This window comes from Vombatus ursinus, unplaced genomic scaffold (genome assembly GCF_900497805.2).
Source record: "Vombatus ursinus unplaced genomic scaffold, bare-nosed wombat genome assembly UNPS02015175.1, whole genome shotgun sequence".
Taxonomy (NCBI): domain Eukaryota; kingdom Metazoa; phylum Chordata; class Mammalia; order Diprotodontia; family Vombatidae; genus Vombatus; species Vombatus ursinus.
Window position 1 is genome coordinate 23,020,444 of NW_020954953.1, and position 15,207 is coordinate 23,035,650.

Genomic DNA, 15,207 nt, shown 5'->3' on the forward strand with positions numbered 1-15,207 from the left:
TGATGCACATTGTGCTGGTGCTAAGAAGGTGCAAAAGTATGTTTTAAGAAATTTATAGTTAGGAGAGACAGACAGACAGACAGGAAAAGAGGAGGGAGTGGGGAGAAGCAGAGACAGGGCAAGGAAGGAAGGGAGAGAGGGAGAGAAGAGGAGAGGGGACAAGGAGAGAGACAAAGAGACAGAAACAGACAGAGATAGAGAAAGAGAGATAGAGATGGAGAGAAACAGAGAGACACAGAGAGAGACAGAGACAGAGAGAGACAGAGAAAGAAAGAGACAGAGACAGAGATAGAGAGATAGAGACAGAGAGATAGGGAGAAAGACAGAGAGACAGAGAGAGAGAATCTGAATGAAACACAACTCTTATCGACCAGGAAATATAGTTCAGATAATATTATTAAACCTGAGGGCATTAGCTAGCTGGGAGTGACTCTGCTCTCTGATCCTGAGAGACTGGTGCCTGGAACAGAACTCTCTTGGAGGGTAACACCTTTTCTAGCCAAGAAACAAGCAAACTACTACCTGAGGGGAAAAAATGTCTGCATGTTTTTTTTTTCCCCTCCTGTCAGAAGATTTGTTTTTTTCCCCCTCTCTGGTCCTATGACTAGGTGTGTTAAGGTTTCCGTCTTTTTTAAAGAGAGAACAAAGAAACCCTTAGGATTTTGAACGAAAAGAACACAGCGGGGTCCGCTTGTCCAACTGTGAGGAAGATAATGCTCCAGCTAAGGACGCTGGCCGAAGCCAGAAGAAGCAAGCAAAAAGAAATCATACAAGCTATGCCCAATGGAACCAAACCAGTGGAGCTAGTGGAGAAGAATCATCATAATAATAGCCCCAGAATATGTTCATGAGCCTGAAGCATCAGAGACATGAGTTGCCATGTCTACATGTGTTTCTTTCATGTGTATTCCTCTATACGTGCACACAGGCAAAACATGTATCTTATATGTGTCTAGTATTCACTGAGGGGGTGGCGTTTGTGGGAGGATGGAGCCCAGGTATATGGAAGAATCATTGAGCTGCTATTTATTTTCTATTATGCTCTGTTTTTGTTTTTGACTCTCTCAGTTATGAGATCGTAAGCTCATAGAACTAGAGCCGAAAGGCTATTTAGAACCCATGAAGTCCTACTCTCTCATTTTACAGATGAGGAATAATGGATAATAACTGCACCTACCTGACAAGATTGTTGTGAGGCTCAAATAAGATAATATTTACTTTTCAAAAATGCTTAGCACAGTGACTGGCACATAGGAGGCACTATATAAGTGCTTATTCCCTTCCCCCTTTACAGATGAGGAAACTGAGACACAGAGTGAGCGGTTAAGTGATTTACTAAGGATTACAAAGCTAGTTAAGTATCTGAGGCAAGATTTTAACTCATTTTCTTGACTCCCAGTCCTCTACCTACCTTTCTTCCCCTGGCCTTTTATGCTATCCATCCTTTTATGCTATCCAAGTTGCACAAACAACTTGATCTTGTGAGGTATAGAGAAAAGAACCCTAGAATTGGCTTTAGAGGCCCTGGCTTGGAGATATAGCTATGACACTTACTAACACAATTCTGTATCTCAAAGTGGCATTATTGTTATTACTGTTTCAGCCTTGGCCAAACTCAATAGCGTTTTCATCTTAGTCTTGTAGATAAGTATAGAAAACAAGAAACATGTGCCTTTGCAGTTTTCACCAGCTTGTAAAATCTTTACCATCTGTGTACCCTTAATGATGCCATCCTAACAAGCAGCAGCCCAGTCATCACAGCCCCTTTCTGGATCTTTAAAGAAGGACTGTGTTAGCATTGGCACAGAATTGCTCAGTTATCATCCAGTCTGAAGACAAAAGGGAATAACTGATTTCTCCTCAATTCCGTTATTTTGAGTTCCTCTTAACCACACAGTAAGCATTCAAGTAGGCCACAGAAAATAAGCACGGTATTCAGAAATTTCCTCATTCATTGTACAGAAGGGCGTATTCAAAAATGTTTTCAGCCATTGTGGACAATCAGGCAATGACCTTGATATTTTTCTTCAATCAGCAAAACACATTCTCTTCTTTATAAGTTACTGTTTCTTCCCATCTCCCCCCATCACTTTCACTGTTTCCAGGGCACAAGTAACTATGGAGAAAGGGGTCAATAATGGAAATACAAAGGTGGAACAATTCCCATACAAAGTGATGGTCATTATCCTGGGAAAGCTGGGACCTGGAGAGTGCTGTGGGGGGTGGGTGGGGTTGACAGGATATAGCTCCCTAAGCCTTTGGTCCTCTGGGTCAATAGCGTTACAAGTTCTATTAGGATATACATCTAAGATTAGGAGGTATAAAGGGAAGTAAGATTGTATGGGGTTTGTGTTGGGTGAATAATTCTGTTTCCAGGCTTTGGGTCATGAAAAGCAGGTCATAACTGGGGGTGATTTCCTTTCTTCTTAGTTAAGTTAAACTTCTGGTTTCTGGACCTGGAGGTAAATGATTTTCTCTTTAGTTTTTCTTTGTCTGTGGAGACAAAACAAGGTCGAGAGGGAAGAAAGAAATAATGAGGAGATTAGAGATCAAAGGAAAGTCCTCACAACAACGCCAGATGAAAAGGGAGAATGATACAGAATAAGGGTTGGTTAGACTGAACTCCACAATGGATTCTGAGCTGCCATTCTCAAATGAGAAACTCAAAGAAACTGATCAATAGTAAACACAGGAGATTTGTAATTCCTTTCTCATCTAGGCTGCAGGACTGACCCAAAGCCCTTCACCCAGTCCTTTAATACCAAGGGAAACAGATGGGAGTTTATAAACTCCATGTTAGAATAGATTAAAGTCACAGATATGTTCTATTGCCAATAGTTCTTAAAGTAGAAACCAAGTGAAAGTCTCCTGAGATGTTAATTTCCTTCCACCCCAGTCTGAAAAGGGAGGAATTTAATTCAAATAGGCTTTTTAAAATCTGCCTCAGTGATCACCTTAAAGGCATGTCATATTTCAAGAAGTGCAAAAGATGGGTATGGGGTTGAATAACAGCCCTATAATAATCCTAACTTGTAATATCCCACAGATATTATATGCAGAAGAGTTTATTATGGGTCATCGATCAAATTCTCATAACCATCTCTAAGATCTCAAACAGAGCATGCCAATGCCCTTGTGTTTCTGCTTTGGCCATTTCTTTTAGGTATGTCTTTGTTTATATGGTCATGCAAGACTCAAGTTCCCATTTTTGAGAGCAGGAATTCCACTGTAATACTAAAACAAAAACCCTCTGTGTTACTCTTAGGAGAAGTTTCTGTGGATTACTTAAATAGGAATAATTGAAATAAACATGTTTAATATCTGTGCATCATAGTGACCTCCTTGACTGGCACGTACATCCTAATAGACAAAAGATTCTTTAAAAATATTCATCATTTACAGATCATGTGCCATACCTAGAAAGAATTATCAGTTGACTGAAATTCTCACCAAGAGAGGTTAGAAAAAGCTTATGACTTTGTCAGATATCTAAGGTTGGAATGAAACCTTAGAGGTTGTCCCGTTTGGATCTCTGGCTCTACAGATGATGAGATTGAAGCCCAGAGTGGCGAAGTGATTTACCTTAGGTCACTCAGAAAATAGTGTCAAAGTTGGAATTTGAACCCACATTCTCCGGCTTAAAATCCAGCGTTCTTGCTGCTATACCACGCTGCTTTCTGCGAAGTGTTTTGTGTTTGAATTAGCATCGCATAGTGAACAAGTAGACTGGTCTCAGAGTCAGGAATTCCGGTGTTCAAATCTGTCTGACACACACCAGCTAATTCCTCTGGGGAACTTGCTAAGACTATAAATTACAGCTACCCTAATGATCTACATAGGTGGAAGATGTCTCCGCATTGGCAATACCCCAACACTGACAAAATCACAGGTCTAGATTCTCCCCCTCCCCTAATTGCGCTGATTCTTCTTAAAACCTAGAAAAACTTCTTTGGCAACCTACATAGAATCCTTTTCACCATCACCCACCGCCACATATTCCCACCTCAGAGAGAGTCAACCATTATGTTGGGCACAGCTTTCGGCACTTGATGGGAAATAGTATCTTTTGGTATGGGTTATTTCCTATTAAATTTTTTTAATTGGTTGATTTAGATTTCGGGGACTGGTTCAGGTCATTTCAGGCCCACCCTGTTTTGGGCTCACGTTTTTATCAATAACATCTCTCCATCACGTAACAAATTAACAAGAGGCAAAATTAAATGGAGAAAAAAGAACAGAAATTCGATACGAATAGGAAAAAATCAAAAGCGGTGAACTGCAATGTTGGGTCAGGGGTCAAAAAAAACTGCTTTGTAATTTTTAAAAAATGTCAAATTCAAAGTAATATGTATGGAGACTTAGATGCCTAATTTCTTCTTTTGAGAGCCCAGCTGTGGAAACATCTATAAAGACTCTGGAAGTGTTCAAGCAGAGGCTGCATGATGTACCAAGCATCAGGGATGCTCTAGAAAGAATTTCTGAACTGAATGGGAGGTCGGAGTTGGTGACTTTGAAGACCTGTAATCAGATTCTGTGATATTCTCCTTCTAGGCCAGGTTTTAGACCCCTCTATGCTCTCTCAAACAACTGTGTACAGATGGCCCAAAGAGCTAAAAACTAGAGAAAGTCTTGCGTTCTTGGATTTAACCTGGCACATTTGGCCCAGATACACACAATAGAAATGTCTGAGGTACATTCCATCAAGAGGCCTGCTAACAACATTGGATGCAGATTTCCATTTTCCTTTAGAAGCCATGGCACCTTACCTCTGCATATTTTCAACTTCTTCAATGCTCTCAGGTAAGGTCTTCCCTTTGGTCTCAGGTAGCATCAATACCAACACCCCAGCGATTAAGCCAATCATAGCTAGAAGTTAAACATACATAGTCAGAATCCAGGCTACACATGTGAAGTCCCATTTAGGGCTAAATAATGTGTTTTTTTTTTATAATTAGAACTAACTTGATTTTTTAAAATCATCGTACCATATTTATTTACAGATTCTTTTACAACTGCTAGTTACTCTATTTTTTTCATCATAAATATGATACTGATAGCAAAACTATGCATAATAAAAATTCCTTACAGGAAAAAGAAACTCTTGAAAATTGAGTTAGAAGTCATCCTTGGCCAGTAAGTCCATATTATTGTGAATCTTTGATGTTAGAAAAAAACCTTGGTGGCAAAAATGACCAGGAGGTGAACTGTCAAGTAAACGAGTCAACAGCATTTATCAGACACATACTATGTGTAACGTATGGTGCTATAAGGTAAGGATATAAAGAATGACAAAAATGGTCTGTGCTCTCATGGAGTTCAAGTTCTAATGACAGGAGACAACATGCAAACAACTATGTACATATAAGACACATACAGGGTAAATTGGAGATAATCTCAAAGGGACAGCACTAACCTTGAGGGGGACTAGAAAAAGGTGGAATTTTAGCTGAGGTTTAAAGGCAGCCAGGACCAGCCAGGAGGTAGAGTTGAAGGTGTAGGACATTCCAGCCACCAGGGAGAGTCAATGAAAAGAAAGAGAGTTGGGAAGTGAGGTGGCTTGTATAAGGAATGAAAAGAAACCAATGTCACTTAGATCAGGGAGTAGAATGTAAGAAGATTGGAAAAGCAGGAATGGGTCAGGTGGTGAAGGGCTTTAAAAGCCAAACAGAGATCATATTTGATTCTGGAGCTAATAGAAAGCTAGTGGAGTTGACTGAAATGGGCAGGGGAAAGCAGGTTATAGGCTCAAACCTTTGCTTTAGGTAGATCATTTTGACAGCTGAGTGGAGGATGGACTGGAGTGGGGAGAGTCTTGAGACAGGGAAACCAACCAGAGACTATTACAATAATCCAGATGTGAGGTGATGGGGCCTGTACCATTGGTGATGGTAGCATCAGAGGAGACAATCTATCTTGGAAGAGAAATGTTGTGAAGGTAGAACTGGGCTCATACCTCCTCAGTATCCTCTGCCCCTGAGATCCCTCTATTGGAGGACAGAGTGGAGAGCTCCTCCCCAAACCTCTATTTAAGGAGGGGGGCCAGGCCAGCCATTTCTTCATTTCCCACCCAGCTTCACTCCTTTGGAATTCTCCATTGTGTCCCCAAGCTTGGTACCTCCCCCTCCAATTTTTCAGTTTCCTTTTGTGCTTTGTCTTCCCCCATTAGATTGTAAGCTCCTTAAGGACAGGGACTGTTTTTCTTTTTTCATATTTGCATGCTCAGCACTTAGCACAATGTTTGGAATATATTAAGTGTTTACATAAATGTTGACTCACTGATATGGGAGAGTGAGGAGACAAGGATAACACCTAGGTTGCAAGCCTGAGTGAATGGGAGATTGGTGACTCCCTTAACAGTTTATAAAGAAGTAATGAAAAGGGGGCAGCTAGGTGGCGAAGTGGATAGAACACCGGCCCTAGATTCAGGAGGACCTGAGTTCAAGTCTGGCCTCAGACACATAACACTTACTGGCTGTGTGACCCTGGGCAAGTCACTTAACCCCATTGCCCAACAAAAACAAATAAACAAACAAAACAAAAAAAGTAATGAAGAGGGGGAAAGATAATAAGTTCTCTTTTGAAAATGTTGGGATTCAGATGTCTATGTGACTTTCTGCTGGAAATACCTAATAGGTAGTTGTGATATGGGACTGGAGATCAGGAGAGAGGTTAAGGTCTGGAAAATAGATCTGAAAATGATCTTCATGGAGATAATAACTGAATCAACAGGAGCTGATGAGATCCCCAGGTGATCTAGTATGGAGAGAGAAGTGAAAGAGGATCCAGAACAGAGTCTGGGGGAACGCCTCTGGTTAGTGGGTGTGTTCTGGGTGAAGATCCAGAAAAGTCAGAGAACTGCACTATTCTAGAAGGTCACAAGTAAGGAAACATGTTATAATTGAGGGGCAGCATAGAATAGTGATAGAAGAGAGTATGTCTCAATGATATACTTAATACACAGGTACTAAGTTGGAAATTCCAAATTCTGTGCTGGGCTTTTTCAATTATACCACTCTGCCTCTTACACTTCCCCATTTTGCTCCTGTTTCTCTAAAATTTATATTATGTTCATTTTGCCTTGTAAACAATAGGTAGGATTTCCAAAAGGCCAAGAAGAAGATGGCCATAGTATTTTAAGTGTGGTGAACAGTTAATACAAAGGCCCAGAGGTGGGAGACAGAACATTGTGTACAAGGAACAGCAAATAAACCACTTTGACTGGACTTTGGAGGGTGAGGAGGGAGACAATCTTCCTGCTAGCACTTTACCTGTTAGCAGCTCTGAAGAAATGCTTGGTAAGGAAAGATGAAACTACTGACAAAAGGAAAATTTTGAGGTCATTTGGAGATATCATTCTTGTGTTCCCCACTTATCTACTATTAGGAGATAATTACACAATCCTTATTCTCTGATGGAATAACTAAGGTATTTAGAAATTATATTTTGGACAATTTTTTTTTCATTCTGTAAAAAACAAGATTTAACTCTTACCAAAAACCAGTAGGGGGAGTTCATGCCAGAGATCAGTCAACCTGTAGACAAGGAATGGTGTTACCATTCCACCGATATCACACATTGAAGAGCAGACCATTACACCAAGATTCCTAAAAATAGAAAAGTTTTTATAGATCAAAATATGGTAGCTCAAAACCCCCAAACAACATCTCAAAACACCTCAAATATTTTCTTAGGTCCCTAAGACATCTTCTCTTTAGGCAACTGCTAAAAATTTTTCAAAGCAGAAGGAAAATGAAAATGGTTTACTCTCTCATTATATATGATACCTTTTGCTCATAATTTCAAGGGAGAAACAACACAATTTTCCTTGTCAATGAAGGCTCAAAGTATCAAATTTGAAGTCAGGTTGTTTCTCAGTGGTACATCTCCTCTTATCCATTTGTAGTTGTTCATTTGTTCAGTCATGTCTGACTTTTCATGACCCCATGGACCATAGCACACCAAGCTTTCCTATCCTCCAATATCTCCTGAAGTCTGTCCAACTTCATCTTCATTGCTTCCATGACACTATCTATTCATCTCATCCTCTGCTGTCCCTTTCTCCTTTTTCCTTCAATTTTCCCCAATATCAGGGTCTTTTCCATCTTATTATGTGGCCAAAGTATTTAAGGTTCACCTTCAGTATTTGTCCTTTTAATGAGCAGTCTGAATTAATTTCCTTAAGTATTGACTGATTTGATCTCCTTGCTATCCAAGGGACTCTCAAAAGTCTTCTCCAGTATCATAATTTGAAAGTGTTAATTCTGTGGCACTCAGCTTTCCTTATACAGTTAGCATATATCATTATTATATATCATTATTATATAATTATGTATTATATATATACATTATACATCATACATTACTATGTCAGTTACACATTACTAATGGAAAAAACCATAGATTTGATTGTATGGTCCTTTGTTGTCCAGATTGTAGGTAGGTGGCACAGTGGATAGAGAGCCAGGCCTGGGCTCAGGAAAATTCATCTTCATGAGTTCAAATGTGGCCTAAGACACTAGCTATGTGACCCTGGGAAAGTCATTTAACGCTGTTTGTTTCAGCTTCCTCATCTGTAAAATGAGCTGGAGAAGGAAATGGCAAACCACTCCAGTATCTTCGCCAAGAAAACCCTAAAAGAGGTCACAAAGAGTCAGACACGACTGAATAACAACAGCTATATTTGCCATGGCTTTCCTTCCAAGGAACAATTGTCTTTTAATTTCATGGCTACAGTCACCATTTGCAGTAATCTTTGAGCCCACGAACATAAAATCTGATATTGCTTCCATTTCTTCTCCCTCTATTTGCCAGGAAGTGATGGAACCTGTTGCCAAGATCTTAGTTTTTTGATGTTAAGCTTCAAGCCAACTTTTACACTCTCCTTTTTTCACCCTCATCAAGAGGCTTCTTAATTCTTCTAAACTTTCTGCCATCAGAGTACTATCATCTGAATATCTGAGATTGTTGGTATTTCTCCCAGCAACCTTAATTCTGAGGGGCTTTTAATCCATAGGACTTGTCAGTTGATTAGCTCTTTAAACTGATCTTCCCTTTTGTAACTTGGCATTTCCTGAGCAGTTTGAAGCTTATCCCAAACATTCTTGGTTTTCCCTATATGTTCTTTCTATTCAGTCCACAATTTGCATTTGTAAGCTATAGAAGGGTTGACATCAGGGCACTTTGCCCCCATGACCTCTGCCACATAATCAAAAACAACAAAGTCCATGCTGTGTCATTGCATCAATAGGCAAACATTTCTGGTCATTTCATTCTTCATGCTGAGCAAATTCCTCTTACCTGATGAATGTGGGATACAATTCAGCATTGACCAGGCAAACCATTTCATAGGCCATTGTGATCCCCAATCTACCCAGGCATGCAACTGTAATTTTTAGCCACATTAGATCTAGAGGGAAAAGATTTCAACATATAGATTGGAGTAAGAAAAATACTTAGGCGTACTACTATGATACCATATAATCTTACAAATGGCATCTAATAATGAGAGTTTCTATATCTCTGGAATAAGGATGGGAGCAATGATAACTTTTCTAAATAACAGGAAAATATTTCAGAAAATTCTCTGTTCCATTTTGTTCTAATTCAGTCCAAATCAACAAACATTTATTAAGCACCCACTACATGTAGAGCACTTGAGCAATGCTAGTTCCAGGATAGATGACAAAGTTTAATTAACATGGATCCCAGCCTTCATGGAACTTAACATCTCTAGTCACTGTGTGAATTACCAATTAACTTGATAATCTTATAGAATGGTAGTTTTTATTAGGAACTTCTAACAGCACTTCCCTATCTAGGGTACTTATTGGTACCTTGATGGCTCATAAACGAATTGATTGGTCTCAAGTGACCCCTTGGCACCTCATGGAAAATGGACTATCACTATGAAGACTGTCCCCAGAATGAATTGACCCAGACTCTTGGGAGGAAAGTCAACTGTGAGGGGAGCTGTGGCTCACACATACTCATACACGCACATACTTTGGAAAATAATGAAATTTAGAAAAAATTTTTTGATAGATAGTGGCTACTTGAAGTAGTCCAATAAAATTCCATATTGTTCAAATGACCTTCCATTTTCTTTAACTGGGGCCTTTGGTGTTCTACTTTGTGTGTGATCATCACAGTGTGGAAGCTACATAAGGGTAAGAGAATGACCCATTGATTCTATGGTTTTTCAGCATTTTATCTTTTTGAGGCAGTATACAAAGAACATTGGATTTGCCATCAGAAGTCTAGAGTTGGAGTCAGGGAGCTGCCATTTACTGCCTGTGTGACCTTGAGCAAATAACTCCAATTCTGTGAGCCTCAGATGAGAGGGTAGAGAAGATGACCCCGAATGACCCTTCCAATTCTAAATCTATGATCCCATGATTGTATGAGAAGCAGCCTTCTTTTTCAGGGATTCTATCTTGCCTTTGATTTCTTACTTGTTGGAGCATCTGTTTTTAAGTTTTTGATGGGTATTGAATTTCGTGCTTTGTTCTTTACACTGCTTTAACTCCTTATATCTCCTTAATCTCTTAACATTGCTTTCAACTGCTGATTATAGGAATCTAGATTTCTGATTTGTTCTTACCCTGAAAGGGAAGCTACATGGTGCAGTGGACAAAGCACTGGGCTTGGAGTCAGGAAGACTCATCTACATGAGTTCAAATCTTGTCTCAGACACATACTAGCTGTGTGATCCTGGACAAATCTTTTAACTCAGTTTCCTTGTCTGTAAAATGACCTAGAGAAGGAAATGGCAAACCACTCCAGTATCTTTGTCAAGAAAACCCCAAATGGGGTCATGAAGAGTCGGACATAACTGAAAAACACCTGAACAACTCTTATCCTGAATTTATATGATATATTCCTTTGTTATTATTATTATCTCATTATAATATTTTTCACCATTTTCTTCATCATCATCATCTTTATTATTAATAAACATTGGAAAAAGCATCTGCATTGTGTCATCATTTGAAGAAATGAACAAAATGGCCTTTTTGGAAAGCCAAAGAATGACCCTCAAACTCACCATCGGGAAGAAAAGCTGAGATGAGACAGGCTGCCCCAGCCGCCATATTTGATGCAGCCCAAGGGTAGCGGCGGCCAATGCGATCAATGGTGAAGATAATGATAAAAGCAGCTGGGAACTCAACCAGAGCAGAATAGAAGAAATCCAAATAGATATTCCCACCTGCAAGTCCCATGTGCATGATGAGGCCCTGATAAAGCACAGCACTTGTGAACCTTAGCAAAGAAAAGAAGCAGAACAAGGTCAAGCTCTTTTTGATCGTTTCTTCATTACTTTTTGGCGGGCTAGGAAAAACAAAGAAAAAAGCACACATCTAATGACACACACCTCTTATATAGAAAGATGCTTGGCTGAAATTAATACCCTACTTGTTCACTGAAAAACTGATTTGTATATAGGATAGAGAAGGAAAGTTCAGCCCCACCTACCCCCAATCCCATGATAGGTGCTTAAGACAAATGTCTCAGGTAATTTTGTGGTAACAATAATAATTTTGGGCAGCTAGGTGGCACAGTGAATAGAGCACTGGGTCTCAAGTCAGGAAGACTCATCCTGAGTTCAAATGTGACCTCAGACCTCACTAGCTGTGTGACCTCCAGCAAGTCACTTAACCCCGTTTGCCTCAGTTTCCTCATCTGTAAAATGAGCTGGAGAAGGAAATAGCAAAACAAACAGGAAACCTTTTTAGCAAAGCAGTTTCCTAGGCTCAATGATATATTATCTTAGAATTAAAGGAACATAATTGGAAGAGACTGGGGGTTATGTAGTATATGACCCCCTCAACATACAGAGAAGATATGGAGGCCCAGGGAACTGAAGCTATTTACCCACAGCTAAGAAGCAGTAAATTTGAGGTTTGAAGCTAAATCCTCTGACTCCAAAACCTTGCTTTTCCCATTTTACCCAAGGTCTTAACCTGTGGTCTGTTGTTTTAAAAAAGACTTGGGGAGATTTGGAATACTGAAGTCCCGTGCAGCGAAAGGGCCCTCTCCTTTATCTGTTACCTAGGTTGCCAGAAGAGGACACGAGGTTTGGGGCAGAGCCCATAGTCATTGGCCAGGTGTTGGGGATAAGGAAAGGGCCCTGACATTAAGAGGTTCCCTATTTAGTCCTCTGGTTGCTAGGTGGTGCAGTGGATAAAGCACCAGCCCTGGAGTCAGGAAGACTTGAGTTCAAATGTGGCCTCTGACACTTCCTAACTGTATGACCCTGGGCAAATCAACTTAACCCTGTTTGCCTTGGTTTCCTCATCTGTAAAATGAGCTCGAGAGGCAAATGGCAAACCATTCCGGTATCTCTGCCAAGAAATGGAGTCATGAAGAGTCAGACACAACTGAAAAATGGCTAAATAACAATTCAGCCCTTGTTCTTCCTATTCCCAAAGTAACAGACTTGGAAATCAGTTATGGCTACTGAATTGCTGGTCACGGCTTGGAGCTACAGTTCATACAGTTCTGAGAGAACTGTTATGGCTAGAGGAGGAATGCCAGCTGACAACCCTCTAATGCAGGAGCAAACCAAGAGGAAAGGGCAGCAAGCAAGCTTTATGGAGGAGAAGATACTCATGCGGTGCTGTGGTGGTCAGGTAGGATGATGGACACAGGTGTGCTAAGTATGCCCTGCTACACCCTAATATGTCCACAAAATGTAATTTTGTATTTTAAAGGAACATTTAGTTGTAAATTTGAAAAAAATGTTAAATTTCTTCAGTTTAATGAACAAAAATAATGTCCTTTTATGATTGAATATTCAATTAAAGATCACCTTTAAAAAATTCCCTGATGCACACCTTAATGAAATGTGCTGGGTATGCCGATGCAACCTCAACCCTGTGTGGATGCTCTTTCTTAAGATTCCAGACTATCAGTTGAAGAGTTCCTATTGGTCACTAAATAAATAGCACAAAGTTCATTGTTGATTGAGGCACTACTCAATCATCTGTGAAAACTGGAGAAAGCCCTAATACTTCATTTCAATCAATGGCTGAAGTTTCCTCCCAAGTCAAGTCTTTCATAAATAACTATGGAACTTTTTGTTTTCCCCTAACTATTTTTTGGATTTGTCAATGAATCCCAACATGATCCAAAGAAAGAAACAACAGAAAGAAAATGAATTACTCCAAAAACTGAGCTGATCATAAGACATTTTCATCTATCACCTTATTATTGATGTCTCTTCCATTTTACCATTGGGAATTTATTAGATTATAATAACAACTCTATGCTACAGAGCAGTTGTTGATGGTGTATTAGTAGAGGGAACTTCCTCACTAGAAGTTTCCTTTACCAGGTTCAGAACTTCGCCCCCTCCTCCCCCCCCAACTGAAAAGTTTATAGTGCAGGTATCCCTTCCACGTTGTGGGGGTTAAGGGCATGGTGCCCTCATGATCTGGAAAATCTGTTTAGTAATTTGACTCTCTTCATACTAGAGAAGAAATCTGAATTTTTTCTTTTTATTTTATGAGGTGTTTACAGTACTTTATTGTAAAATTTGGGTTAAGTATTTGGTCATAGGCTCTGTGTCATCTGTGGCTTCCACAAAACTCCTCAAAAATTCCCATTTAATTTCTTTTGCTGACCCATGATGTATCAAAACCATGACAGAGAAAACCTCAATGTGGAAGGGATAACTGTATATGCTTTAAAGTTTGCAGAACGCTCAAGTCTTTCTCCCCCCAAAGGCATATTAAACATGAATTATCTCATACGTGACTATCCTGAAAACCAATAGGAGGGTCCTAACACCCAGAAAGAGTATTTCAGAATGCTAAGAGAGGAGAAAGTGGCCCCTTCCACACACGTGCACACAAACACTTCTTTCTTCTCTTCTCCATTCTTCCTCTTTTTCTTCCTTTCCCTTTCCCTCTCCTCTTTTCCTAACCCTCTCCCCTCTCCTTCTAATGTTGTCATGTAATTGAAACTGCAATCAGATACTTTGGGTTTGAATCCTGCCTCTGAGGTCCTTTACTTATATGTTCCAGGCCTCAGTTTCCTTCTCTGTAAAATGAAGCAGCTCCAAGGTCCCTTTGAACACTAGCATTCTATAATTGTAATCAACCAGATCTTTCTTCTAATTTTACCAAATTAATTTCTTTTTTTGGGGGGGGCGCCTATGCAATGGGGTTAAGTGACTTGCCCAGGGTCACACGGCTAGTGAATGTTATGTGTCTGAGGCCAGATTTGAACTTAGGTCCTCCTGACTCCAGGGCTGGTGCTCTATCCACTGTGCCACCTAGCTGCCCCTGCCAAATTAATTTTTACCAATTAATTTCTAATTCTACCAAATTGGAATTTTAGGAAACCAGCAATGGCTGTTATCTATGTCTGTAATTTCCTTCTGTTAATGATATGTGTCTTATTAAACACAGACTAATGCAAACCCATCTTTTTGGTCTAATTGATCACAATAGTATTAATTACACTTTCAAAATACTTAGGCTAAAATAATTTAGTTATCTATCATGTAAAAAGTGAAACTGTGTCATAATTGTTAGGAAATGGAAGGAAGAAATAAACCAGATATCCTCTGTTATCAAAGTCCCAGGAAATCTTTAAAATTCATTTCTGGTGATCTTAGGTTTTATTGGTGAATTTTGAGAATTAAATGAGAAAAGGATAAGTGAGGTGAGGTGAAAGGCCAGGAGGTGGGGGGTTGGAGACCAGCTACCGTTCATTTTATTCTGCCAGGGTATTTTTTTTTTTTTTAATTTCCTGGAGGCTTCTTTGTTTAGTGGATTGAGAAGGCTACAATGCTTCTTACAGGATATGAATGAACTAACGAACAGTTTGGAGGAGCAGTGTTTAATTTTAAAATATTGGAAATAGAAAGTGGGGCCAGGCCTTCGTTAGCTGAGTGATGGATCAATCACCCATGATGACGTATTTCTTTTTTATCTCATGATGCCTTTTCCTTGCTACCTACTCCCTTCTGGACAGCCTGACCCTGCCATCAGTCAGTCATTCAGTTAGCAAGCATTTATTAACAGTAGAAGGACTAGAATTTATGGATACCTTGAAGGACCAAACTGCAGCAATTATTGCACTACATTTTTTTTAATCCATAAGAGAAAGAAAATAGAGATATTTCAAAATAAAATTATAATATGTTTGTAATTGTTTGTATCTAAGTTATATTTGCACAGATAGGAGAAATTATGATAAACT

The 15,207-nt window shown here is 39.6% G+C and overlaps 1 protein-coding gene across 1 annotated transcript in view; it reads right to left on the reverse strand.

The window, feature by feature from the left end:
* Window positions 1–1,326: 1,326 nt before the first annotated feature.
* The window catches only part of LOC114031498 (solute carrier family 22 member 2-like), a 42,675-nt gene continuing 28,794 nt past the window's right edge, over window positions 1,327–15,207 (reverse strand). The window contains exons 7-11 of the mRNA XM_027846597.1: window positions 11,045–11,259; window positions 9,298–9,406; window positions 7,492–7,604; window positions 4,767–4,866; window positions 1,327–2,493 (exon numbers count right to left, since the gene is read on the reverse strand). Coding sequence (XP_027702398.1) covers window positions 2,436–2,493; window positions 4,767–4,866; window positions 7,492–7,604; window positions 9,298–9,406; window positions 11,045–11,259 — 595 coding nt within the window. The 3' untranslated portion in view covers window positions 1,327–2,435. The remainder of the gene's footprint in view (window positions 2,494–4,766; window positions 4,867–7,491; window positions 7,605–9,297; window positions 9,407–11,044; window positions 11,260–15,207) is intronic.